We start from the raw sequence: 26,854 nt of genomic DNA on the forward strand, positions 1-26,854 counted from the left end.
ACGTAATAAGGTTAAAAATAAGGTGGGAACTATATTCCCTCTCTGTCTTATTAAGCAGTAAGCTTCTATGCTTTTCGTTCCCAGTGTTTTGATTGATGGTCGTAAAGATAAGTAGAGTTTGTAGGTAGAGGCTGGTTATGGAAAACATTGTGAGATAACCTGCTGCGAGATTGATCTATGGGGAAATGCTATACATAGATAAATAGGTAAACCTACGTATTTGCCCAAAAACTGACATCAATACAAAACCACGGTAATATTAACAAAACTAAAGGAACTTCGTTTGTTCGTTCGTTCGTTCGTTTCAGCCGAAAGACGTCCACTGCTGGACAAAGGCCTCCCCCAAGGATTTCCACAAAGACCGGTCCTGCGCCGCTTGCATCCAGGTACTTCCCGCGACCTTCACCAGATCGTCGGTCCACCTAGTGGGAGGCCTGCCCACGCTACGTCTTCCAGCTCGTGGTCGCCACTCAAGAACTTTCCTGCCCCAGCGGCCATCAGCTCTTCGAGCTATGTACCCCGCCCACTGCCACTTGATTTTAGCGATTCTGCGGGCTATGTCAGTCACTCTGGTTCTCCTACTAAAGGAACTTCACTGAACATTAAGGGCTTTTTCCCAAAGAGCTACAGCTAGGGACTGGAATTCGCCGCCTGCAGCTGTCTTTCCTGAACACTGCCGGGCCTTTTCAAGGTAAGAGTGAATAGGGACTTACAGGGGAGATATGAACCATCCTAGACTGCATCTTACTTATCACCAGGTGCGATTGCGGTCATATTCCTGCCCTGTCTTGCATAAAAAGGAGACATCCCGTTTTTTGCAGGACTATTTTTTGCTGGTTTCCCTGTTTTATGTTGGCACTTATCACAACAATCTATGATGTCTTGTATATGCTTAATCAGCTATGTCTGTCTAAGAGTAGGCGCACACCGTTGATTTTTCGTCGGCCGATAGTTTAGTCGGGCAGTTGATCAGTATGGGCATGTATGGGAGTGCGCACACTACGCCGATTCGATTTGGCCGATTCTTCATACAATTTAAAATCGGGCACAACTATCGGCCAACTAAAAATCAACGGTGTGCGCCTACTCTAAGCTTAATCAGCTTGATTTGCCATCGTTTGTACTTTTCATCGTAAATAAAAAACCATAAAGTCCTTTTTATAACAACCTATTTAATATTAACAGTGTTAACCTCTTAATCGCCACAAATCATCTATATAAAGTTTGTTTACACTTTAACAGTCTGTTCTATAAGCGGGAGTTAATTTGGTATTGTTATGGCTTCCATATTTAACTTTTAACGCAGTTAAACAGCTCTACGTTCTAATTTCTAGTTAATTTGTTTATACTTACCATTAGGTCAATAAGGACGGTTTTTAAGCCGTCGATTATCTTTTAACTGAAGAATAAAATTGTAATTTTGACATAAATTCCCGTACTAGAACGGTCAATGTGTCTATTCTTCGGTTAAAAGTTATCCGGCGATTGAAAAATTAGCCTTTAGTCATCTTAACTTTCCATTAAGGAAGAGAGAGAAAGGAAAAATTAAGAGAAAAAGAGAGAGAGAGAGAGAGAGAGAGAGAGAGAGAGAGTATTTTATGGTAAATATTTGCAAATCATAGAGAATGTTGAATATCTATGGTGGAAACATTCGCAATAGGTTGAGCTTACATTTTTTTCTCATGAATAATGCATTTCCACTTTATTTTCAAATTCAGTTAAATTTTTCAGGTCACTGATGTGTTAACCCTTTAGCTGCAGGGCCTGCAGGTGTAGAGAAAAATGTTTTTCATTCGATTTAAGCCTTGTGTTGTTTTACTAAAGTTCTGCCACCACAAGCTTAATATTGATGTTCGAATGATTCGTTATAAAATAATGTAAAACAGATTATCACCCTATTATGAAAAAAATGACACGAAATCAACAAATTAAAGAACCCTGGGCCCTTAAAATAGAAATTGCTAGAAGTTTCCGACAATAGAGCATATTTATCACAACAATCTAATTGCATTACGAAAATAGTGCCAGTACGTTACCTATTCGAATTGCGAGTCCCAAAATCCAAAGACAATCACTTTCTACGTTTCATCACTAACACTTAATCACTGGCCATTAAAAAAGTGTCCATAGGCTGAACAATACCGAGGCTATTTGTCACCGCACATTCTCAGGTCCCAACACTAGTAACGGACTAAAAATAAACATTTCACAAAACGTCACATCCAAAAACGAGGTTTTACCCAAAAAAAAAGAAAAAGTCAGGTTACTTTTCGGTAGCTAACGTTGCTGGCCGAAAAAATATGATAATGTTTTATTTTTAAATTGAGTGCTGGCCGGGCGCGCGCGTCCGCGGAAAGCGAAGCTCGAAATTCGAATTTAGGTTAGAATCCGCGGGTTATGGCGCCACGCACACATGCGCGCGCCGCTGTAAGGACAAGGGCAAAGATTAAAATAGACAAACAGAAAAATCACTACTTTCTGATCAAGTTTCAAGGGAAGTTTCGGTTTGAGTAAACCGTATGAAAGAAAAACGTTTTCATGTTATGACTTTGATTGAAATACTGAAAAATGATAAACTGTGAATAGTAGACGTTATTCTTTCTGATAGTAAATTAGTTTTTCTTTGTCTAATATGAGAGTAGGCGTCCACCTAAAACTGTTCATTGTCAGAATTAAAGTTAAACGAAGCTGGTATACAATTATCACAAAATGAGCACGCATGTCTCTTAAAATCTAGATCAAGCGTATACACCCTGTAACTCATTCCATGATTCTCACGAAAAATACAGTCTTTTCGTGTATATGTGTTATGTCTTCTTCTTCGACGCTACACTCTTGCCAGAGTGGTCGTGGTCCGCACACGTGGTTTGGTGGCAAGCTTCATAATCCGTCGCCATTCCTCCCGTATTGCAGCATTACTTGTACACTCGTGGAGTGGATCGTTGAGTATAGGTATTATACTAGATGTAAAACAATTCGCTATGGTGTCAACATGGAGTTTCTGAAGATGTTTAATCTTTGACTGGAACGCACACAGCCGCAGGGACTTCTGGCAGACTCCGTGGCTTTACGTAGCTCGCACTCGCCATAATACTGAAAATACTCGGATCGACCACGCCATGGCGGTACCAGTGGAAAACTACTCGATGCGAACTCGATGGAGCTTTATCTCGATTGTGTCGACTAAGGTCAACTAATGCTGAGTTGCACCATCTTTAACAAATTACTGAAAATATTTGGGCCGACCACGACATCGGCGGTACCTGTGGAAAACTACTCGATGCGAACTCGATGGTGCTTTTTGTCGATTGTGTCGACTAAGGTCAACTGAGAGCTTTATGAGCTTTCATCTCTGTTTCCTGCTCTCATCTTTCCCCAAAGCATTTAGTGGGACCAACAGGAACAGCTTATCGTTCTCTCCATCCAAAGCAAAATTCTATTTTTTAAACAGTTACAATAATGTCATTTTGAACATGAAAAATCATTTTGTATGGATATTATTATTCCATTTTCTTGTATTATTATTCCATTTTCTTCCCTAAACTTTGAATTTTAAACAAATTTCAATATCTAATTACTACATGTGTTATATCATTGGTAAGAAGAGAAGCTAGAGATGTTTTTAAGATCATTGACAATCCATTATCACCTTTTTTTTAATCGAATTCTAAGTTGATTTTTTATCGTGGTTTGTACTTTTGTTAAACTTTGGCGGCTCGTAACTAGCTATCGAATCATTATCTGGATCTAAATTTATTTTATTTGACTAAAAACATATTCGATATTACTATCAGAGAAAAAAAGTGGTTTTCTACACGCGAGAAAAAAAATAAGCAGTTTTCAGGTCAAATTTTGGAAAAAATTAAATAAAAACAAAAATATCAATTTAAAAAAAAAGTAACTTACTTAGGGTCAAATGGGCGAACTTGTATTCTTAATATGATCTTACCTATACACCCACGAAGTTTGTCTAACCTTCCGCCAAACAATCTTACCAAAGCACCCCGAGTTCCAATGGTACCCGCAAGCAGTGTTATCTCAAATCAGTGACTCAACTAATAGATCGGGAGATAGTTGTTGCAACTAACCGATCCCGTCCAATATATTTATTACACCTACTTGAGTGTTGGATCAATTTTTGTTCAGATTATGTTTATTTTTATCCTATTTTTTCATAACTAACGCCCGTACTCACAAGCATTACTATGAGGTCTCATAGTGCGCGTGAACGCACAGCGTGACAAACGAGCCAATCACAGAGCTCTATTCAACGCTGTGCGTTCGATTTGCTGCTTCACTTTCGTTTATGAATACAGGCGTAAATTCGTTCGTTTCACCCAAATGACGTCTACTGCTATACAAAGCCCCCCAAGGATTTCCACAAAGACAATTAATATGTACTAAATCTTTGTCAAAATTCAATAAAAGTCATTTAATTTCATTCATAGCCTAAAGATTTTCAAAACTAGTAATATTTTCAGTGTTTTAGAGAAGTTTTTCCGTTACGTTTATCGGTCAATGACATCGAATACCCTATTCTGGTACACCCATGGCACTATTTCAGTTTTTCATGGTGTGTACTAAGGGACACGCTCTGCCAATGCTTAGTGACTACCTAGGCTTGGCCGAACACGTTCGTGTGGGCCTAATTAGTGCTAAACATGTCACGTAATGAGCGAACATGTCATATTCAATACAATAGCTACGTTATATGTATAGCGACTGACATCTAGCTCAGCGTAAAACACGACCACAAAATGTCCACGTAAATTATTCTGATTCATTAAGGTTCCAATTTCAATGAAAAAGGTATTAAAATTTTGCACGTGACTATGCTACAGTCACGTGGAGTTTAATCTACAAAAAGGGGAATTTTCCAAAGCCGTTGATTTGACTTTTTTGTTTTATTCTAGCAACCACCCGCGACTTTATACACGTGGACCCCGTTTTACTCCCTCAGGGGTTGTTATTTTCTAAAAACCATCCTTGGACTTCAACGAATATAAAATAAATTGGTAAAATTGGTCCAAGCGTTGTTGTGTTATGCGCTTACCAACATATTTTGCGATTAATTTTTATATTATAGATTGTTGAGATTAGTTTACCTATATTATGAGTAGTAATAAATTAGTCAGCCAATATCAATACCTCCAATTACATAACCTTCCAATCTCCAATAAGCTGGGGGCCAGCTGAAAATCATTGCTTGTAAAAATTAATTCCCATAAAGCCCAATTTATAGTCAAAGAATGTAATGTGTCTTGTAGACTTGAATATACTCGTACTTACTCAGGTACAATGACTTGACATCCAATAAAGTAAATGATGAATCAAATTAAACCATCTTATTTCGTCAAAATCGTGTCTGAAAATGACAGTATGTTGTGTACGAGGCGTCGACAGCCTCGTGAATCGTCTTGAATAAATATGTTTTTCGCCACTCCACCCTTGGGTGTTGAATCATTTTGTTTGTTTCTCTTATTTTAGACGCAGCTCGCTACACACGCGTGGATTTGGACTGAATGGGATGGACGTATTCACAAATGACGAAGTAGCAAATCGAACGCACAGCGTTGAATAGAGCTCTGTGATTGATTCGTGTTCATCCACGCGCACTTTGAGACCTGAAAGTAATGTTTGTGAATAGGGGCATGAATGTCTTTGTAATAAGTATTTGAAATAATACAGACTGAATTTCAGTTTGTGAGGACTTTTTCAAAACTGTAAAAATTATGACAGATAGGAAAAGACTCGACGGATTAGCAAGCTGAAGTGGCAATGGGCAGGGCACATAGTACGCAGAACTGACGGTCGATGGGGCAGCAAGGTTCTGGAGTGGAGGCCGCGTACCGGAAAACGCAGCGTGCGACGTCCACGACCGACGACATCATAAAGGTAGCAGGAAGGCGCTGGACGCAGGCCGCTACCAACCGAGCAACATGGAAGGCATTGGGGGAGACCTATGTTCAGCAGTGGACGTCCTATCAGCTGAGATGATGATGATGATGATGAGGAAAAGTCTCGCTAGCCACAAGACGTTGCAGTATAAACTAAAAAGGTTTCAATACATTTTTGAAAATACAAATTCGAGCTAGGAATCAAATACGAAGTTTTGAAACAATAATTACCACGATAATACTCAACCTGTATACCATCAATATGCAATACTTTCTTTTTAATAGACAAATTACTGAGAAGTAATGAATTAAGGTGAACCAAAAGAAAAACGAAAACATTTAACTTAATAAGCAATTTATAAGCTTTCAGTATCAATTTATCTAATACTAGCTTTCTGCCCGCGGCTTCGCCCGCGTGGAATTTTGTCTGTCACAGAAAAAAAAAAATATCGCGCGCGTATTTGCTCACCGTTTAGACCTACCCTGGACTACGACAAACATTTTAAAACCAAAATCAGCTTAATCGGCCCAGCCGTTCTCGAGTTTTAATCAGACTAACGAATATCAATTCATTTTTATTTATATAGAAGATAGAAGATTATAAATCCGAAAGTAACCCTGTCTGTCTGTTACATCTGTATAGTTTGAGGGCTCGTACCGTATTCTCCTCTTCTACAGTATTGCAGGATCTAGTAATACAGTGTCCCGTAAAACTGGACTGTCGGAACACACATTATGTGTGTTTGAGATTCAAATTACAATTGGACATTGCCAACGGTGTGTTCTTGTGAATATTCAGTCATTGGAAAAAACACTCCTTGAAAGTTCTTAATAAATAATAAATAATAAATATTTATTTGCAAAAAACATGGTACAATTTTGTTATTACATATTGTGTAGTGTGAACATAGTCCAGTCATTACGTACATTCAAAAAAGAAAATGAATTTGCGCTTCTAATTTTTTAATATGTTGTAGGGGATACCTAGAAAAGCTTAACTTGAGATTGTCGACCAAGCTTTCCTAGGAGCTTTCGCCGCCATGTTGAAAAAAGGGGTAAAATTTGTTTTTCGGCAATAACTCGGCTATCCGATGAGACTCGAAAATTTTTGTAAGACACTTTTTGTAGCTTTCTTTGTGCTCTACAATAACGCCCGAACCATTTTTAGCGTATCATGCATCGTTATCGAGATATCGATCGATAAAGTCAAAAATTTTGGACACAAATTATTTCGGAATAATTAAATAATTAACGTCAGATACGTACAACATAACTTCGAAGGAAAGGTTGCAATCATATTCGACGGTTATCCGACTGATATGACACTCGCTGGAACGAAAACTTCGGAAAGAGTACGACGTTCGAGAAAAAACCAATCGCCGGAGTTCACATTCGATGAGACAACTACTCCAAAAGTTAGCCAGGAGAAGTTTCTCACAAGGGATCAAAACAAGAACCAACTAATACAAATGCTTTGCCGTTACTTAAAAAAAGTAATTAAAAAGTAATTAAAAGTAATTAAATTTTACTTTTTACTTTTTAATTAATTATTTAATCATTTCGGAATTTTTCATATTTATTAAGACCCAAAGAAAAAAAAAGAAAAAAACAAAAATTGTGTCCAAAATTTTTGACTTTATCGATCGATATCTCGATAACGATGCATGATACGCTAAAAATGGTTCGGGCGTTATTGTAGAGCACAAAGAAAGCTACAAAAAGTGTCCTACAAAAATTTTCGAATCTCATCGGATAGCCGAGTTATTGCCGAAAAACAAATTTTAAGCGTTTTCCAAGATGGCGGCGAAAGCTCCTAGGAAAGCTTGGTCGACAATCTCAAGTTAAGCTTTTCTAGGTATCCCCTCTAACATATTAAAAAATTAGAAGCGCAAATTCATTTTCTTTTATTTGCCTTTTTTTCGGACGAAATGACTGGACTAACAGGCATGTTTTATCGATATGACGATATGCAAATATTTTGTCGTCGTGCAATCTATTCATTCCTAATTATGAATAATTACCTACTTCAAATGCAAACAGTCACCTTTTTATCTCCATCAGTTGTTGTAATACAAATGCTATTTTTAATTCAATATAGATCTGTCCAATAACTCGACTACATGGCCCACGAGTGTCTAATGACTGGAAGTATTTACTACTAAACGGGATCCTGCAAAAAACGGGATGTCTCCATGAGAATAAGTATAAAAACCCAGAGAAAAACAGGACAGCTTTCATTCTAGTTTTTAGAAGAGGACGCGAAAGCTTTTTTATGGTAGAGTTCACGCGAGTGAAGCCACGGGCAAAAGCTTGACATAATTTAGACTTGTGACAAGGCGGTGTAATAATAAGACAGTGCATATCACGTTTTCTCTCGCACTCACACCGGTTATGAGTGACGTCACACAAACGCAGGCATAGCGTTGTTTATATTACGTAATCTATACTATCTTATACTAATATTATAAATGCGAATGCGATGCGTCTGTCTGTCTGTCTGTCTTACTTTCACGTCTAAACCACTGAACCGATTTTGATGAGGCATAGAGATAGTTTGGGTCCCGGCTCCCGGGAAAGGACATAGGATAGTTTTTATCCCGGTTTTTGAAACAAGGACGCGCGCGATAATGTTTTTCTGTGATAGACAAAATTCCACGCGGGCGAAGCCGCGGGCGGCCGCTAGTAGTTAATAAAATATTGCCGAGTGTGTATCTCTTTTTTAAATACATATTACTTATAGCCCCGCCTGACACGAGTCATTGCGTCTATTTAGTATAGTAATATTTGCTTCAATAAACAAAAATCTTTGTCGTAGCCGACATAAATTACGTGTGATCATTTATGTAATAATAAACTAATGTAGCGAGCGATGTCTTGCTGGCAGATAGCGCTCGTCTATTTCTGACACTGATCAATCAATGGCTGCTGTGGATATTCCCACGTGTTTTTTAGAAACAACAGATTTAACACATCTTAAAAATGTAGGATGTAAAATACCCATGGAAGCGAGCGAAAAGCCTCTTGTTCCCAACGAATCACACTCAACGAGTAACCTTATTAATCGTTGGGAAAAAAATCCCATCAAGTCACACCGTTTCTCGATATGACCGAAATTGTCGTACGGAATCCTTCGTGCGCGAGTCCGACCCGTTCTTGTTTATTTTAACTTTTGGAAAATACAAACGTGATATTTTTGGGGCCTTTTTGTTGTGGGTTTCCTATTGTACTCATTTTTTGTGGGTGTTCGTATTGTAGTGGTTAAAGCTAGTCAAATTTAAGGTCAATGACGTCATTTGCTCGTAAGTTCTCTCGTAAAGTTGATCGTCAACTCTTTAATTGAACTCCCAAGGACCATCATTGATTGGTAACAGCTAAGTTAGAACGTGTTGAAGCTTTTTGGCAAAGAGGTGGTTACTAAACTGACCTCGTAAATAAAAAAGTAATTAAGTAAAAGTAAATTAAATAGTTACAATAAATTACCCCGGTAAACAACATAGTAACTTTGAAAAACAAATAATATAAATGGACAAAACATAAAATTGGTTAGCAACCATCTAAAAATACTGCATCAATTAATCATTGTTGTTCTCCTAAATTAATAGTAATTATTACATAACAGACTACTTAATATTACATAAAAATACATTACTTCATTATCTTAGAGGAAAAACATCAAGAAAACAATTTGTGTAATAAATAATCTACACATTCGGTAAACAAGAAAATAAGCTACGAAATCCTACCACAAACTAATAAATATTATCACAGAATAATAAGTTGATATTATTAATAAAACCATTTGCTTGCGCCATCTACGAGAATACTACGAAACAATAGTCTACTGAAAGCTCTACGAACGCGTCCATGTAGCAGTCAGTGTTCTGAAACAGCGCTACGAAATCTCGTAGCTGTTTATAAGAGCGCCATCTCTAGACGTTGGGTTGAAACGCGTACGCGCGAAAAGCATTGCTAGAAATAGCTTAGGATAGTGCTAGAAGTTTGCAATAGATGGCGTTAGTAGTAGCCTGCTGAAAGTTCTTGAGAGTGCATTTACCTCTGAAAGGACTCTCGCAAACTAATTCATACTATTAATTAATATTGATTGGAACTCTTCAGACCTATTCAATTAGTGCCTCTTCATAGAATTTGTGGCACTCCCTCTCCTTATGATGGGTTCTTACGTTAAATTAATACCACGAGTGCAGGCAGATAGTTATTTGGAAAAATCAGTCTTTGTAATTTAAAATTAACTCAAAATTGCCGTCACTGTCTACCACTAACGATGACATTGTAGGAATCAATGATCATTAAAAAATAACTCAAATAAAGAGTTATCATTCTATTTCCTTAAGCAGCACAATTTGACCATGACCTAACATGGTCAATTTTCTGATGCTTTCCATGTGCTTTGCAAATAGGTATGTTTTTTATCCAAATGAGACATATTTTATTAGACACAAAGCGTGCAAGCTCACTATCAAAATACTATAACTATTGTGTTCACATTTCACACTGCGTATTTCGTCGAGGTGGAAAAATGTATTGCGGCAAAAGTCGCCTACCTCTATCAATGTTTTCAAGGATATACCAACACCTTTCAGATTGTTCTAGGCGTTAAGCGACCTAGGCAGGTAGTTCTCCTATTTTAGGTGCCTATAAGAGCGAGAATCCCAAAACGGATCATCGTTAACGTCAGTCTTTTGATTTGACGTTGATCGAAGGCCCAACTTCACAAAAAGAATCAACGAATTCAGTTCTATCCATCTCTTTTACTCGTCCTTGTAGGAGTGAGAGGGATAGATGACGAATAAAGAAATCGTTTTACTAGACAGTCTCCAACATTATCCCGATGTTACCACTAAGGTATACCTTTGTGCATTGTGACTCCTAATAAAACTTTTGCTGATCTTTTAAATTTCTCAATATTTAAAGATAAAAACATTGCCCTTGATGTATTTCAGCAAAATGGCAGATGAAGAACAAAAGACATCATAGAGTCATTGTCTATGATTGTCTCTGCTTAGACTTTAAATAATTATGCAAGGGACATCCCGATTAATGTTCTACTTTACCCGACCTAACCCAGAATGCAGTTCAACATAAAATAAATGCAATCTTATGCTGCATTGCGCCAGTCACTTGCAATAACACTACTACTGTGCTCAAGACATTCACCCCGGGCTAAATCTTACGTAAACTAACATAGTACACGCTATAATCACCTCTAATCTCAAAAATATAAAGCCCTTAATGACATCAATCAATTTTGATACAGTTGCGATAAAATGTTAAGTCAAAACAAAATTTTGTCTCGATAATAAGCCGGCACACAGTTTCACGACAACGTAGGCGGTGTAGCATAATTTAAAAGCAAGGTAACCGAAAATGAAGATATAAAATCGATAAACCCACAATTTACATTCGAATTATCGCTGACAAATGTCATTTTTCGCGCCGAAACGCTAAACGTCAGTCGGCCATTTTGGTTTACCCGATTGGTGCGCGTCGAGGGTTGTTGCTCGTTGAACGGGCGGATATATCGCCGTCTCTTTCACGTCCGTTACATAATACGGAAATGGGTGAGCAGTGTTATGCTCTGTGGCGGGTTCCGCATGCGGCTCGGGCCTCGGGGTGGATATTGATTTTTCGCTGAGTATGCAGTAGTCGCCGAAGAAGCCGGGTCCTAGCGCGAAAACACTTACACCGCGCTTCGCGTTTAGCAAAAAAATAGGTTTCCAAATTCCATTCTCGATTTCTTCTGCTCCGTTTTAAGTTCCGCAGTAAAACAGTTCAGAAATTGCTTTAGTGGGTGTGAAAAGGAGCCGCTGGGAGACTAATTTCGTAAGTTCAGTTATCTCATTTTATTTCTGTGGCACAGTTCTCATCAATTTTACGATGCTGTCAGGCATTTTTTATCAAGCATTCGTGGTTTTCTTTTGTCTTGCTCATTTGGGATCACGCAGAATGATTTTCGGGGCGTGTTTCACGTGTTTTAATTACTGTCAGCTGATGTTGCGAAACGTCAAAATTGGGTCCCCATTCAAACGTGATTTCCCACAACCTGTAGCGATACAAAACTCGAATATTTGTGCCATATAAAAAGCAAATTACTTACCAATCTGCTAATTGTCGAATTTTGGCGATATACTCTCGCCCTGTGTACCGTATGATGCACGTTCATCTTGTCACTCTTTTAGAAAACTATCAAAAATATATTAAAAAAGTTTTTATCACACGTTCAAATCACACCAGGGTTGAGAAGCCACTGATTTACTGGATCGCAATGATACTTATACATCGCTGCTCCTATAAGGATCTAGGTAGATATCTGTGATAATAGAGGGGCAATGTATGGGAGCCTGGGCGAATGGGCTGCAAGGCTGACGTCATGGATCGTTACCACCATGTTATTGACAGTGGTGACGTCACTCGTCCTCCGGCCCGAGGGTACGAGCAATTATTCCTGGATGAATTCAGGACGACCGCAATTACGGACCTCGTTAAGATAAGTAATGGGATGAGGCTTTATTCGTGATACCACGTTTATAATAATGAGATTAGCGTTCTGGGAAATCTGGGAAGCGTTGCTGATCCCTTTAGAAATTCATTAGTTCCACTGTCCCTATATTATTTACTTTATTGTTGTTATTATTGTGAAGTACACGTTAAATTCAAGTTACAAAACTTCTAACTATAATGGATTAGGTAATTGGATTTCGTAGCAAACTAGAACTGGCAAATAATCATTTTAATGAATGCTTGCCGTATTGTTTCTATTTAAAATAAACAAATATTAGTGTAAATAATAACAGTGGGCAGGCCCTCCACTAGGTGGACCGACAATCTGGTGAAGGTAGCACCTGGATGCGGGCAACGCAGGACTGGTCGTTATAGAAATCCTTGGGGGAGGCCTTTGTCCAGCAGTTGGACGTCATTTCGCTGAAACGTACGATTGTAAGAAACCAAAGTTGACCGTCAATGTTCCTTCCTTTAAATGGTCTTTAAAATAACACTACCCAACCTTTTATCATCATCATTATTTTCAGCCTTTGTCAGTCTTCTACTAAACATAAGCCTCCACAAAGAGCGCAACAAAACCCTACTTCATCTGTCCTCTATCATCATCTTAAAATTAATCGTTCCATCAAACAGGGTCATCCTACACTAGGTTTACCAAAACGTGGTCTTTATTTAGATTTTTACCATTCATCAGTACACGGTACTATTCCCACCTCTCGTTCCCACCGCTGCAACTCCTGTGTAGCCAGGATCTACAGCTAGACCGCCATCGCCACCGCATCGGTACTGCGACAGATGTGTGCAGCCAATTCCCACTTTAGATGGTATGGACCATGTCCATTACATTGGTTCTGTCGAATTACCCCATTCTCTTCTCTTTACGATATTCCAAGGATCGACATATCCATGGCTCACTGCACTTCACTTGAAGCAGCAAATCGAAAGCCTCTGTAACTGGTTCATGTGTCACCCTGTGCGTTCACGCGCACTGTGAGAACTCATGTTTGTGAATACGGGCATATGAAGGAGAATTTGATTGTTTGTTTGTATTGATTAGGCTCCGAAACTACTGGACTGATTTGAAAAATTATTTCATCATTAGAAACCTACATTATCCCTTATGAAAATAGGTGGTACGAATCCGCCGGGTCAGCTAGTGTATCATAAACATTTAAAAACAAAGCAAGAACTGCACTATAAAATATGGTTCTCATTACGCCAATGCAGTGTGTACATTTCAGCAAATGACCCTCATTTAACCAAAGAGTTTCATACTTTTTGCCCAATAAAACCACTGCAGAACTCCCCACTGCCTAGGGAGGTTCGACCGGTGCCCCCCACATAGCCTTCGGAACGCCGATAACTTCTATACTATCTTGATTGCTTCTCATAATAGTAAATAAATTGCCTTCTAGTTTACTCATACTTATTTCCCAAGAAATAGGTACAGTCAGCGTTAGTTCGTGAACCAAAGTAGCCAAAAAGCTCTCACCAACGTCTTTGTTGCCGTCTTTTTGGCCACTTTGGCTGTCACGAACTATATATTTGACGCTGGTTGTACCTACTTTTAATCATTCATTTAACGTTAGAGAACCTAAGGAACTAAGGGCGTCCACAACAGTCCTCCATCGCATCCGGTCTTGAGCTATGTGTTTGATCTCGCTCCAAGTCTTGCCGATCTTCTTCGCCTCGTCTGCCACAGTGCGCCGCCAAGTTTGCTTGGGGCGACCACGTTTGCGTTTTCCTTGGGGGTTCCAATCCAGAGCCTAATTTTTCTGGTGGTCATCTCATTTCTGTTATTATGTAGGTACTAGCTATGCCCGCGACTTCGTAAAATCCGTTCTTAGCGGATGTTTACACCCTATATTGTGCTATAAAGAACCTACCTGTCAAATTTAAAGTTTGTAGGTGTTACAGTTTCTGAGATTTCATGATGAGTAAGTCAATCAGTGACCTTTCGCTTTTATATTTAAAAATAGACGTCATAACATCAACTATACAGTGTGATATCTTGTGTAGAGAAGATAAGAGAAACTATTTATAAAACATGTATGTATAATCTGATGAACTGCTTGTCTGTACATCAGAGATTTCTATCAAACAACCCCATTTCTTAACCCCAAGGATTTGCTTATAAATGCAATCTTCAGCTGAATAACTTTCAGGAAAATGAGAATGATATACGGGAGACATATTCGAGTGAATATTTTATGTATGATTCTGCTTAGAATTTTTCTTTGAGTGTGTAAGGTTTTTGGGGTTAGCTGTAAAACACGAATTTTGGTCTTTGTTGAAGTATTATTTCTTAAAAAGATGAAGATCATGTTAAAAGACTGGTTACACAATTTTTAAAATCTAGTCGGTTTTATTTATAACTAGCTTCTGCCCAAGACTATCATCATAATCGGTTCAGTGGTTTAGGCGTACAAGCGTAATAGTCAGACAGAGTTACTTTTGCATATAAATGCTTTATTGATTGACTGATTGTTTGATATAGTAGGGATTAGGGACTACAGAGCGTAAAATGTCCAAGGATATTGTATGTAATGTAATGTAATTTAACAGTGTGACATTTTATTAATTTTGTAATGAATATTTGTATGCTAAAATTTTGCTAAATGTGCAATGCTCAATTAAACTTAAAACACCTATGTATTACCACATTTATTACAAATAAATATATTCTATTTCTATTTCTATTCTATTTCTATATTATTATTTAATGAGGCAAATGACATACCTGCCTACTGAAGGACTATTCACTTCACTTTTACCTTGAAAACTTTCCTAGCGACATTTTGCCTACAACTTTGTTCTTTATTGTCGAACTTTCAATGCTTATAATAATTTTCGCAAACCATTAATTACTTGTAATTTATTGCAAAGTAAAAGTTGACTTAAAATATTTTACCATATTAATTTGAGGTTTTACCTGGTTCTACCCATCGCCGTAGTTCAAGCTAATAGTTTAACTTTACTTATACTCACCTATACCTACTCGTATAATCTATCTATATATATAAAAATGAAACCCGTTTCGCGTTGTCACGGCATCACGTGTGAACGGCTGAACCGATTTCGATAATTCTTTTTTTTAAATGTTTGTGGAAGTCCAAGGATGGTTCTTACGGAAAAAAATATTAAGAAAATCTCTACGCTAAGGCGGTACGAAGTTCGCCGGGTCAGCTAGTAGGTAATACTTATGTACGAGTATGAGTAACTACTCGTTACTACAATTTGGACCCAAATTAGATTCCACGGCTTTCCAATTTTTTTTACTGTGACACCCTTTGCTATTGTTTTGCGATACATTTTGGGAAGCTCAATTCTATTCATGTATTTTACGTGCACTTCTTTTAAATTTTCATTTGACTTACAGAATTTTCTACATTTTGAAAGTAAGCATAGAAAGTATTGGTATCTCTACAGAACCGGCAATCAAAACACAAACTCTCGTTTTAACTGCTACCTATACCCTATTTGTCGTTCAAGTATCGTTAGGGAGTTGGAAGCGCGCCACCCTAGGGAGGTATGTGTAGACTTTTATTAGAACTTGGGTTATATTAAATAAATATTCGGTTATAGATTTCGTTTCGTCTAAATCGATCGTGAATCCCTTAATGTATTTACGATATAACGTTTGTATAAGGGAGGAATTCCTTTGGGAGCTTTAAATCTTCATATGTATATGTGTACATGGCAGGAATCGAAATCAGAAATACTTATTTATTTGCTTTTTTGAAACAGTTTAAAATGTTTCCATTTTGGGGACGTTGTAAACTTGAATCAACCTGATTTTCTGAAAAACGACCATGATTCTGTGATTCAGAAAACACGTTAAGCTGATACAATTGAACCATGTCATGACAGGTCATAACTAATTTTCATCTAATACTAGATGTTTTAACTACATATTCCCCTGTACAGTTGTTGTTAATCTTAGTTGTTATAGCCTACATAAAAACAGCCTACATCAGTAATCTAAACATGTATTAAAACCTTTAGGTTGCCTTCCCCTTACTTGACAAAGCTCAGTTCAAAGCAAAGCCCCACCAAATCAATTTGTCCCGTGCCTAAGGACCCCCAAAATCTCCCTCCAGACTTGCAGCTCCCGAGTCCAGTACGTATAGAGATGGCAGGGTTCCAATAACGGTTCCGTAGGGTGACTATCCAAACGAAGGAAGATTCGTGAAAAGGGCAAAAAAAAATTTCTGAAAGTAATTTTTGAAAACCCCTGCATTTTAGGCACCCACTAAAAATCAGTGTCTTGGCAGTTACACTGTCAAGATGGTACTGAGTGGGTGACCTTTTTGGCAACATTATCGTATATATTATTATGTGTATTGTATGTCTTTTCTTTTGTGGACAAATAAAATTATTTTCTTTCTTCTTTCTTTCATCACCGGGGACTATAACACCTTTTTGTCCTACAACTGCTGTGTAGAGATGATTTACTACTTAAATCTCAGTAAAAATAAACATGCTGAGTAATTTTCTTTAAAAATCGTGCTCGCGCCTATCGATACCGTGAAAATTATTACATACTATCTTTTAAAAGTTATAGTAATAAATCAATAAATCGCCCGTTAACTAAGTTTTAAGCATTAAATTCAGGCTTTCGTCATTTCAGTTCACTGCTGAACGTAACACTTTGTATGCCACAAAAGATGTTGAATGCAAGACCGGAAATGTCCGGAAATATCCAGAAGAATGGTAACCCTACTCATGGGTCCCGGAATTGCGTTTAAATCGTTTCTACCCTCAGGACGAGTCGTTAGGTTTTGAATTATGCGGTCGAATATTGCGGCTGTAAGGGGAAATCTTGTGGTCTGGAAGGGAATCGGAAATATAAATTTTCTGCAAATCATAATCATAAAGAGATGTTTAGCCAGCATGGGGAGCCCAAATCCGCCATTTTCCAAAAATAAGATAGATAGATAAATAAAACGTTTATTTGCATAACAGAAACACATAAGAGAGACTAATCAGATGATAAGTTATTAGGAAATGTCAGTCTAAATCCCGGTTTTTTGCTTCGTAGTTAAAATAACCAATAGTCAAATTTGACAGATGTCAAATGACCAGTGGTCAAATATCAGAAAAAAAATTCAAACAATTAGGTAGGTTGACTTTTAGTACATTTTTTTAACTGTTAGTCAACATTTTGTTAATATTTAACCATTAGTAGCAAAATTTTACAATTTGTTATTTTAACTAGGTATGAATCAAAAAACTGGGCCTTATAAATACTTTGTGGTCGTGCTGTGGAAACTGACCTGATGATGATGATAATGATTTTAAGAAGTGTTGCCAGTCTTAAGCATTATTTCTTTACCTTTAATATCCTTGTATTTCTTAATGATTTACAACAGTGCCTATTCGCATTTTCTAGCATTGCTGCATTACAAGGATAAAGCTATTTTATGCCTTGAAGATCTTTGAGTGACAGGTATAGTCCGAAAATGTAGCAAAGTGGCAATTAGCCGGCCATTTTCTAATGAATAAGCCCCACTATTCGATGGATTGACCAATTCAAGGAGATACTCGAAGTAGCAGCTGCCGCTTTATAAAAAACGGGAGATCATGCTTCTCCTTGAGAGAGGTAGTAGAATTGGATTATAAGGGACGAAAACACGTGATAGGATAAGCTTTTTGACAGACTGAGATCCACAGAGGCGAAAGCTGTGGACGCTAAATTGTTTTACTATTCATACATCGTTATTCTAAAACAAATCTCTAGACATAGCTCTATCTACATTAAACGTTTCATATGAGATGCTGACTCTACGCTCCCTACCACATCAGACTCCACATTTTTATTGCAAAACCGCATCTAATACAACCATAATAAGACGCCACAGTGTAAACTTGATGTGCCTTCCATACAATCACAGTCTGAAATTTCGAGCTATAAAATGTAAGAGAGCTGCATTGACTTGGATTGGGGCCAATTTTTTATTTTACATTCATATGTCGAAGCGGGAGGAATAAAGTCGATGTAACGATGCAGAATACCAAGTTCCAGACTGTATATTAATGTGAAAGTAAGTCTGTCTGTCACGATTTGGCGTCTGAACTAATTTCCATGAATTTCTGTAAAGAAGATGGGACCTAGTACGGGACTATTCCCATCTCTCGTTCCCATCGCTGCAACTCCTGTGTAGCCAGGATCTACAGCTTGACCGGCAATAAAACCCAACCAGTGAAGGTCAAGTTTGTCCCGGGGGAAAGTTAAATTGTCATTGGACGAGCAACGAAATTAATCAGAAGAACATAGGAGGAAATAAAGAAAAAAAAATGTAAAGTTACTTTCGCAATTCTTAATTGTATTATACTCGTTATGGATAGATCTAATTATGTACCATAGTGAAGCTCTGCTTATAACTTGCGCTTCTATTTTAAACTTGTTGAAACTATGTTATTTAATATACATAGTTTATTAGTTTGACAAGGGTTTCCAGTGGCTCCATCACTCAATGTAGTGATAACATCAGTTCCATAACTTTGCTAATATTGTCAGAAGCGAACAATACACCTGTCAAAACTATCACCCTTGAAATCCATAGTTCAATACTATATCTAAATATATACCTATAACTCAAAGGTGACCGACTGACTGACTGTCATAGTGATCTATCAACGCACAGGCCAAACCACTGGACGGATCGGGCTGAAATTTGGAATGCAGGTAGATGGTATGACGTAGGCATCCGCTAAGAAAGGATTTTACGAAACTCCACCCCTAAGGGGGTAAAACGGGATCCACGCGTACGAAGTCGCGGGCGGCCGCTAGTTAATATTATTACGTTTTTATGCTTTAACCACTGAGCTGTTTTGATAGAGATGCTTTAAGGCTGGGTTGTACCATCTTACTTTAACTTTAACAGACGTCAAAAGTCTGTCAAACTTCATACAAAAAACACCGGTTATGGTTATAGTCACGGTTAAAATAAGTGGTGGAACTAAGCCTAAGACTGAGTGTTTTTTGTATGGAGTTTGACAGATTTTTGACGTTTGTCAAAGTTAAAGTAAGATAGTGCAACCCAGCCTAAGACACTAGGAAAACCAAAGAATAGTTTTTATCCGGGTGTGTATTTCTGTGACAGAAATATGTATTAAGTACATTATTCTCATAATAAACGATAAAGCCTTATAAAAACATATTTATTCTATCGGCCTTTTTGATGTATCAATTGTTATTTTCAAACGTGATAATAGCTTTATCTCAAACACGATCTCATTACTTTAAGTTACCTCTTTTAACTCACTTTCTTAACACTACACTCTCACACACACACTCACTACACATGTACACACACACACAGAGAAGAAAACCTAAAAACACAGAGAGTCCCGTCCCGATCGAGCGAGTACAATCTATTTTCTATATTTCCTACTTAAGACATACTATCTCCTTTAAGCACTTAGATATATTATTATTTAAAAATGACTAACTTAATAAGAGATTTCGACGACACTCTATCTATAGATTGTCACTCGCTCGACAATATAGAATCTTGCGCTGGCTTTTTGAGCCAGGAACTAAATTTTAAATGCCTAACTCTAAATATAAGAAGCATTCAGCTTAACTTCGATTCGTTTTTGATAACTCTTAAACGCCTAAATATGTACCTGGACGTTATAATCCTAACTGAGTGTTGGTTAAACGAGAACTCTATTATTCCAGAATTGCCCGGCTATAGCTCTTTTAGGACCCATAAATTCATAAATAAGAGCGGCGGAGTTACTGCCTACATTAAGAACTCTCTACAATATTGTGTCAACGAGTCTTTGTGCAAAGACTGTAACTGCCTGGAGATTGAATTGGAAGGTGGTTTACTAGTGTTAGGGATCTATAGGTCACCCGCTTTCACAAACGTAAATAAGTTCTTGTCATCTCTTAATTATATCTTAATAAACAATAAAAATAAGAAACTCATACTCTCAGGTGACATAAATCTAGACCTCTGCGCCCAACCGCTGAGTGAACAGAGTGCTCAGTATGTCTCGCTTCTGAGCGAACACCAACTTATCCCAGCAATAACCAAGCCAACCAGAGCGAGTGCTTGTCTAGACCATTTCTTTGTGAAAAAACCAGACCAGGCAGTCGGACTGGTCTGTCTTACGGACATTACAGATCATTACACATGCTTACTTGGTTTAGCAGTCGGTCAACATAAAAACCCTTTAACCCGGTTTAGACTCAAAATAGAAAATGAAACAGTCGTGGACAAAATTTCAGGAGCAGATTGGACAACAGTAACTAAATGTCAAGATACTAATGAAGCAGTATCCTTTTTCAGTAAAATCATAAACGACGCTATAGCAAGTAGTACAACAAAAATCAAAATCAGCCGCTCGAAGTTTAATCTTAAGCCATGGATTACTCCTGGTTTAATTAGATGCCAGAAACATAGGGATCGACTCCACCTTAAAGCTAAGCAAAATCCGGAAAACCCAGTAATTGTCACATCGTACAAAAGATATTGTAACTTCCTAAACAGTATCCTCCAGAAGACTAAAAGTACCTACGAAAACCAAATATTAATTGCTAACAAAAATAACCCGAAGAAACTCTGGCACACGATAAAAGACATATGTCATTTAAACAAGCCTTTAAATAATTATTCTTCTAATCTCATACAAAACAAAGATGACCCGAAATCCTCCGTAAATCAATGCAACAGTTTCTTTGCGAATGTCGGAAAGGACTTAGCTGACAAAACTCTTAATAACATGTCAACTACTCAAGACTTACTAGCTGCCGCAGTGCCACCTCGACAGTCGATATCAAATTCATTTTTCCTAAATCCCACTGATGAGAATGAAGTCGACAACCTTATCGGGGATCTGAAACTCGATAGCTCTCCTGGCATTGATAAGTGTTCCACACTAATAATCAAACTTGCAAGAAAAGCCCTTGTAACACCATTAACACATATTTTTAACCTCAGTTTTGGTTCTGGTATTTTCCCTGAAGATTGGAAACTAGCCATTATCACTCCTATACACAAAAACGGAGATAAAACCAGTCCAACTAATTATCGCCCTATTTCCTTACTTACAATTTTCTCGAAAATGCTAGAAAAACTGGTAAACAAAAGAACTGTCACGTTCCTCGAAAGCAACAATCAAATACCAAACAACCAATTTGGTTTTAGATGCGGAAGATCCACCGAAGACGCTGTAATGCTACTATCTAATACAGTTTCCAACGCACTAGATAACAACAAGGCTTGTCTGGGAGTGTTTCTAGACCTAGCCAAAGCCTTCGATACAGTTTCAACCCCTATCCTCCTTCGAAAGCTATACCAAGTAGGCATACGAGGTCTAGCTCACGACTGGTTTTCCAGCTATCTCTCTAACCGTAGACAGTGTGTTCGAGTGGGTTCGGTAGTTAGCGACCAGATCCAAGTTGAATAAGGCGTACCTCAAGGCAGCATACTATTTTTTTTTTTTTGCCTGGAAGAGTCACAAACATCCCACCCATACAAATTTTTAAGTTTGTACTCACGCTCTTCGTACGTAAATGAATCGATCGATCGTCGTTTGTATTTTAATAACTATATTTAAATGTTTAAGGTATCCTAAAATTATGTACGAGTATATTCGTAATTTACAATCATACGCCTGCATTAGGTATGACAATTTGAGTAAATGACTGCGGTCACGCGAAACCATCATCATCAACACAAATGTACTCATATGTAAAACAATCTGAAATGTCAGGATTGCTCGAATAGATAATATTTTATTGTTTCATTGATAAAGAAGTCCAATATTTTTGCGTAAATTCTTTAAATAAAAGCTTTACAAGTAGTTTTTATTTTAAAATGTGTGTAAAAAAGTACAAATTCTGACAGACACAAAATATTATAATAATTTTTATCTTTTACTGTAAAACTAAATCAAAAATTTCAATAAGTAGGTACCTAGCTAGATCTTCCATTTTATTATCTGGTATACCTAATCTACTGAAAGTAACATAAAATCCATTAAAGTATTAATTAAAGCATTATTAGGTAACGTACACCAGCTACCTCGCTAAACTTTGCAAAACTACTTAAGTATGCAAACTTTCGTTATTTTGACTCTACACATCTCTCTTACTTCTACCAGCATTACAGCATAAGTAAGAGAAAAACAGCTAAATATGTCGACATCTCTACAAAGTAGGACCTCTACTTGATGTCCATCTTCACCGCCACTTTGATATTAGCCTCTATATGATGTCCCTCACGGTACTTGGTAATAAATACCGTGTCAATAAGGCATAGTTTTCCAACTAGGGTAACAGCCCCCAAGGAGGCTTTATGTTGTCAGAGTCAAGGATATTTTGCAAATTATAATGTCTGTCAATGACATGCGGTGGCATACTTAGGTTTTTAACTACATAGTATAACCTATTTTTATCTAAGTATTGTTTTTAAAATACTTTTTTTTTCGTCAGGAAAATACATTGATTTGTATACCCACCAGCCGCGGGGGCAGTTAGTGGGTAGCCAGAAGGGCAGGGCCTACCCACTAAAAACTTGACGTTGCCCTCGGTAGCCATATGAGTTGGGAACGCGGGACATCACTATTGGCGTTTTATTATTTAACACGCGTGACTTTGAAAACACAACGAGTGTGTTTCGAAATGTCTCTAAATGTTTTGACACTGCAGCTTAAATACGTTATTAATGTTTAAGAAGCTTTTATACAAGAAGTATATCGCTATATGTATACGAGTACTTTCTACATTATGTTTTACTCTGTATTTGAGTTAAGGTTTGTTTCAAGTTTATAAGGCTCTCGCTGAAATCACATGTGGGCTTAATCGATGCTCACTTCACTTGAAAGTTTAAAACAAAAATCTTGTTCATTTTATTTTTCAGAGCTACCTAACTAATTTCTAGCGTATCGCAATCTTTAATGTGTGAAATTCCTCAGCAAAATTTAATTGTAAAGTACCTAAACCATTCAAGTTCTTATACATAAATAAATATTCATGGGATCACAGCACTAAAACTTTGAGAACCGTACAACAAACTGTTTTATTTCCATCCTCAGATTCAATATTAAGTGCAAGCCAATAAACACCGTAAAAGGTTTTATTTTAAACGCGAGAGCTTCATACAATATTCTTGGGAAGAGCGGGATCGCTTTAGAGTTTATTTTAAAATGTTAGCAATATGTATGTTATTTTATAGCTGAACTATGCAATACTCATTATTATGGCTGAACCAAGAGGTTTGTGCAGATGACAGCACATCTGAATATACGTTTATGTTAGAAAATGGCTGCCAAGATGGTACTTACATACATAAGCAGTGTTTAGTTTGATGTTAAGTTGTCTGTAAATTTTCTGCTCGTATTTTTTTTTTTCTAATTGCAGTAAAAAGGCGCTTAGAAAAGTTTCTGATAATCTGTTTACAGTTTTTAAATAATAGCTATCCTTAAATGTATTGGTGTCAGTCAGTACTGTTTGTTAATACTTAAATATTTATTTAAGTGAAATTTATTTGTATTATTCTTCTTCAATTTACGAAATTATTTTGGGTTTTACTCTGTAGTTTTTGTCTTTTCAATATCCTTTATTACTTATGTTGCCTCTTTGTGATATTATTCTGTTTTCTTATTTTTTCCTATTTTCTCGCTTTTTTTATTTGTTTCTTCCTTTTTTTCTTGTTTCGTTTTAGTTTCTTTTTTCTTTGTTTGAAAAATTTCTTCTTTTCTTCCTTTTCTATTTATTTTTCGTGTCTTTTCTTCAGTTATTTTTTCTTTCCTTCAATATTAACTTATTTTTCCCTTGTTCCAGCGGCGAATGCACCAGGAGTTGAGCCTCGCGGCGTAACAGTGAGTGCCGGCCTCGGAGGAGCCACCAGATGATCGGCTCGTTCTGGAACCTGTGCCGCGCATGCCCGTCCATGCCCGTCGATAAGGTCAGTGGAGAATGAGCTTTATGATAATGATTTAGGATTCAATTTGTTATTATCTTTGTTATTAAAAAGGAAGAACTTCTGCTGATACCTCTACAGAAGTCTAAAAATAGAGTGGAAATAATATTTATGTAGAGTGAGAGAGTGTTTGAGTTTTCAAGGGCGATGTAATTTGATCGTCATTAAGGAAAGGAATAAGTTTAGGGCAGAGTACTTACTTGTATTTCATACTTATCGATAAGGTCAGTGGAATATGAACTTTATTTTCGGGACTTATGATTGAATTTATTAATAACTCCAATAGCAAAATGAATTATCGTCATTATAAATTATAGCAAATTAATAAACTTCAATTTTTATGGGAAAGTATGTATAACTTTCTTTGATCAACAGTTTATAATATTATGGTTCTTAGGTAAGTCGAGCAAATGAGAAACGTTTCATTATAGAAAATTTTAAAAACCCATACCAAAGAAAACCATCGTACTGGTCCCAAGTACCAGGAAATGGAATAAAGATCTTAAACAGGTTCGGACACCCAATCCATCTAAATACGATAGGTACTTACTTATTCAAAAGTAAATACTTAGATAATACAACTGAGCCTTACCTCATAACCTCTAAGAAATTACCCCCCAGCAATGAAAAGGCTTTAAGCGTTAATTTTCCAGCGAACAAACAGCAATTTCTTTAGCTAATCAAGAGAAATGAGCGTTTGCACGGAAAATCTAGATTTTCCGAGTCTAGACTTGTCGCTAGACTGGTCCACAGACTGATTGGATTAGGTCCTTCAATTAGTCAACGTCGTAGATAGAGGTTGGGAATCATTTATCTTATTCTCATCTGTTTAGGTGATTTGATCAGATCTTAGTGTCGATTAACTTAAGTATTTTAAACGGCCAACTTTCGATAATGATTGCTTACAAGTTCCATGATTTAAGGACTTACTTGGGAATAATTTTAAGTAGGATTTTATACCTTTTAAAGCTACCTTACTTACTTTACCATTCTAGATAAGTTAAATACAAACATATTTATGCTTTTAAGATTATGAAAATCACAATTGTCTAAGGTTCATTGTAAAAATATCACTTTATTTTTTTTTACGTTAAGAATCTGAAACCATTTTTAGATAATTTGCGAAAATCGAATTGCACAGTTTTAGTTAAGGTTTTTAAGGTAATTCTTTATTGTAAGTTATTTATCTTACTTCGAAATTAAAAAACTAGAAAAGTAACCACAATACATTAATTTAAAACCTCATAGATGTTTCTTTGTGTAAGGTGTAAAGGTATGTGTGCTACTATTATGTATTCTGTGGTTAAAGTTAATTAAAAAGAAATACTCTATTCGTTATTTTAACCTGTATTTTCAGTAAGGATTTGATAGCCCTTTAAAAGCTTCCTCAAGGCTTCCTTGAGAACTCCTGTAATCTGGCAGCTCATTTACATAAAGGGGTTTAAGGGGAATGCTTAAACAGGGAGGGGGAGTTGCCACCTCTTTAAAGTTAATGAGAGACGTGAAGAGTAAACGTGGTAGGTACATCTTAAACACAAACGTATTAAGAAGTGATTTACATATCTGTATTTATACTTTTTAAATAGGTAGTAGAATTTACTTTAATAATTTTTATCGCGTATACGAATAATACAAGGGTACACGATAAAATGGAATAACTTTAGAGCTTTAGGCCACCTTCAAATTAGAGAACAGCTAGGGTCTGGAATTCGTTGCCTGCTGCTGTCTTTCCCGAAGACTATAATCCGGGCGTTTTCAAGGCGAGAGTGAATAGGCACTTACAGGGCAGATATGCCTACCTACTATCCTAGACTGCATCCCACTTAACATCAGGTGCGATTATGGTCAAATATCTGCCTTGTGACGCATAAAAAAAGGTGTGAGGAAGCGCTTTCGTGGCGCCACCTGTGATACGACTCTGCAACTGCGCTTCTAGAAATTGTATGAAAAGTACAGTGACTCCACTGGAGCGCTTGCTTCCTCACACTTCTCATTTGAAAGCGCCCTTGACAGACGTCTCCTGTCATTTAAAATATCCCCATAGAAAATCTATATCATCAGGTCTTTTAGACCCTACTGCAGGAGCTTGACCCTCTCTAATTTACCAGAATTTTTTGTGTGTTGTCTCATGTTTGTTAATATTTTTGGCGAGTATTCCAGCTCTCTCCAAAAATGGTCACCGCAGAATAACAGCGTCATGTTCTGGGTTTTATTTACTACTTCAGAGCATGACACATGCTGAGCGGTGGCCAATTTTGGTTCTAACTACTTGTACTTGCTTTTATTATCTGTGTGTTATATTTTTAAGTTGGAACCAAATAAATGTTTTTCTTTCTTTCTTTCTTTCTAAATCACCTGATGTTGTGATGATGATGATGATGATGATAATGGTAAATTAGAGAGGGTATTGGAGACTAAGTGACCTGATGACAACTTAATGACATTTGAAATGATGATGACAATTTAAAATAAAACAACGAAGAAGCTAATAAGAGGTTA

At 37.0% G+C, this 26,854-nt stretch overlaps 2 protein-coding genes across 8 annotated transcripts in view; one reads left to right on the plus strand and one right to left on the minus strand.

Moving 5' to 3' along the window:
- Nucleotides 1-2,351, minus strand: part of LOC114365957 (muscle calcium channel subunit alpha-1) — a 55,988-nt gene extending 53,637 nt beyond the window's left edge. For 2 of the 3 annotated variants that reach the window (XR_003656989.1, XM_028322705.1), the window contains exon 1: nt 2,037-2,340. The gene's annotated coding sequence lies outside the window, so the exon portion shown is untranslated. Of the gene's footprint in view, nt 1-2,036 lie in introns of all 3 variants that reach the window. The other variant, XM_028322703.1, reaches the window with a different exon arrangement.
- A 9,215-nt stretch (nt 2,352-11,566) lies between these two features.
- Nucleotides 11,567-26,854, plus strand: part of LOC114365948 (uncharacterized) — a 78,596-nt gene continuing 63,308 nt past the window's right edge. For all 5 annotated transcript variants that reach the window (XM_028322680.1, XM_028322683.1, XM_028322679.1 and 2 more), the window contains exons 1-2: nt 11,567-11,738; nt 24,217-24,340. In XM_028322680.1, coding sequence (XP_028178481.1) covers nt 24,284-24,340 — 57 coding nt within the window. In that variant the 5' untranslated portion in view covers nt 11,567-11,738; nt 24,217-24,283. The remainder of the gene's footprint in view (nt 11,739-24,216; nt 24,341-26,854) is intronic.

This window comes from Ostrinia furnacalis, unplaced genomic scaffold (assembly GCF_004193835.3).
Source record: "Ostrinia furnacalis isolate ACB-3 unplaced genomic scaffold, ASM419383v2 OfSCF7708, whole genome shotgun sequence".
NCBI lineage: Eukaryota > Metazoa > Arthropoda > Insecta > Lepidoptera > Crambidae > Ostrinia > Ostrinia furnacalis.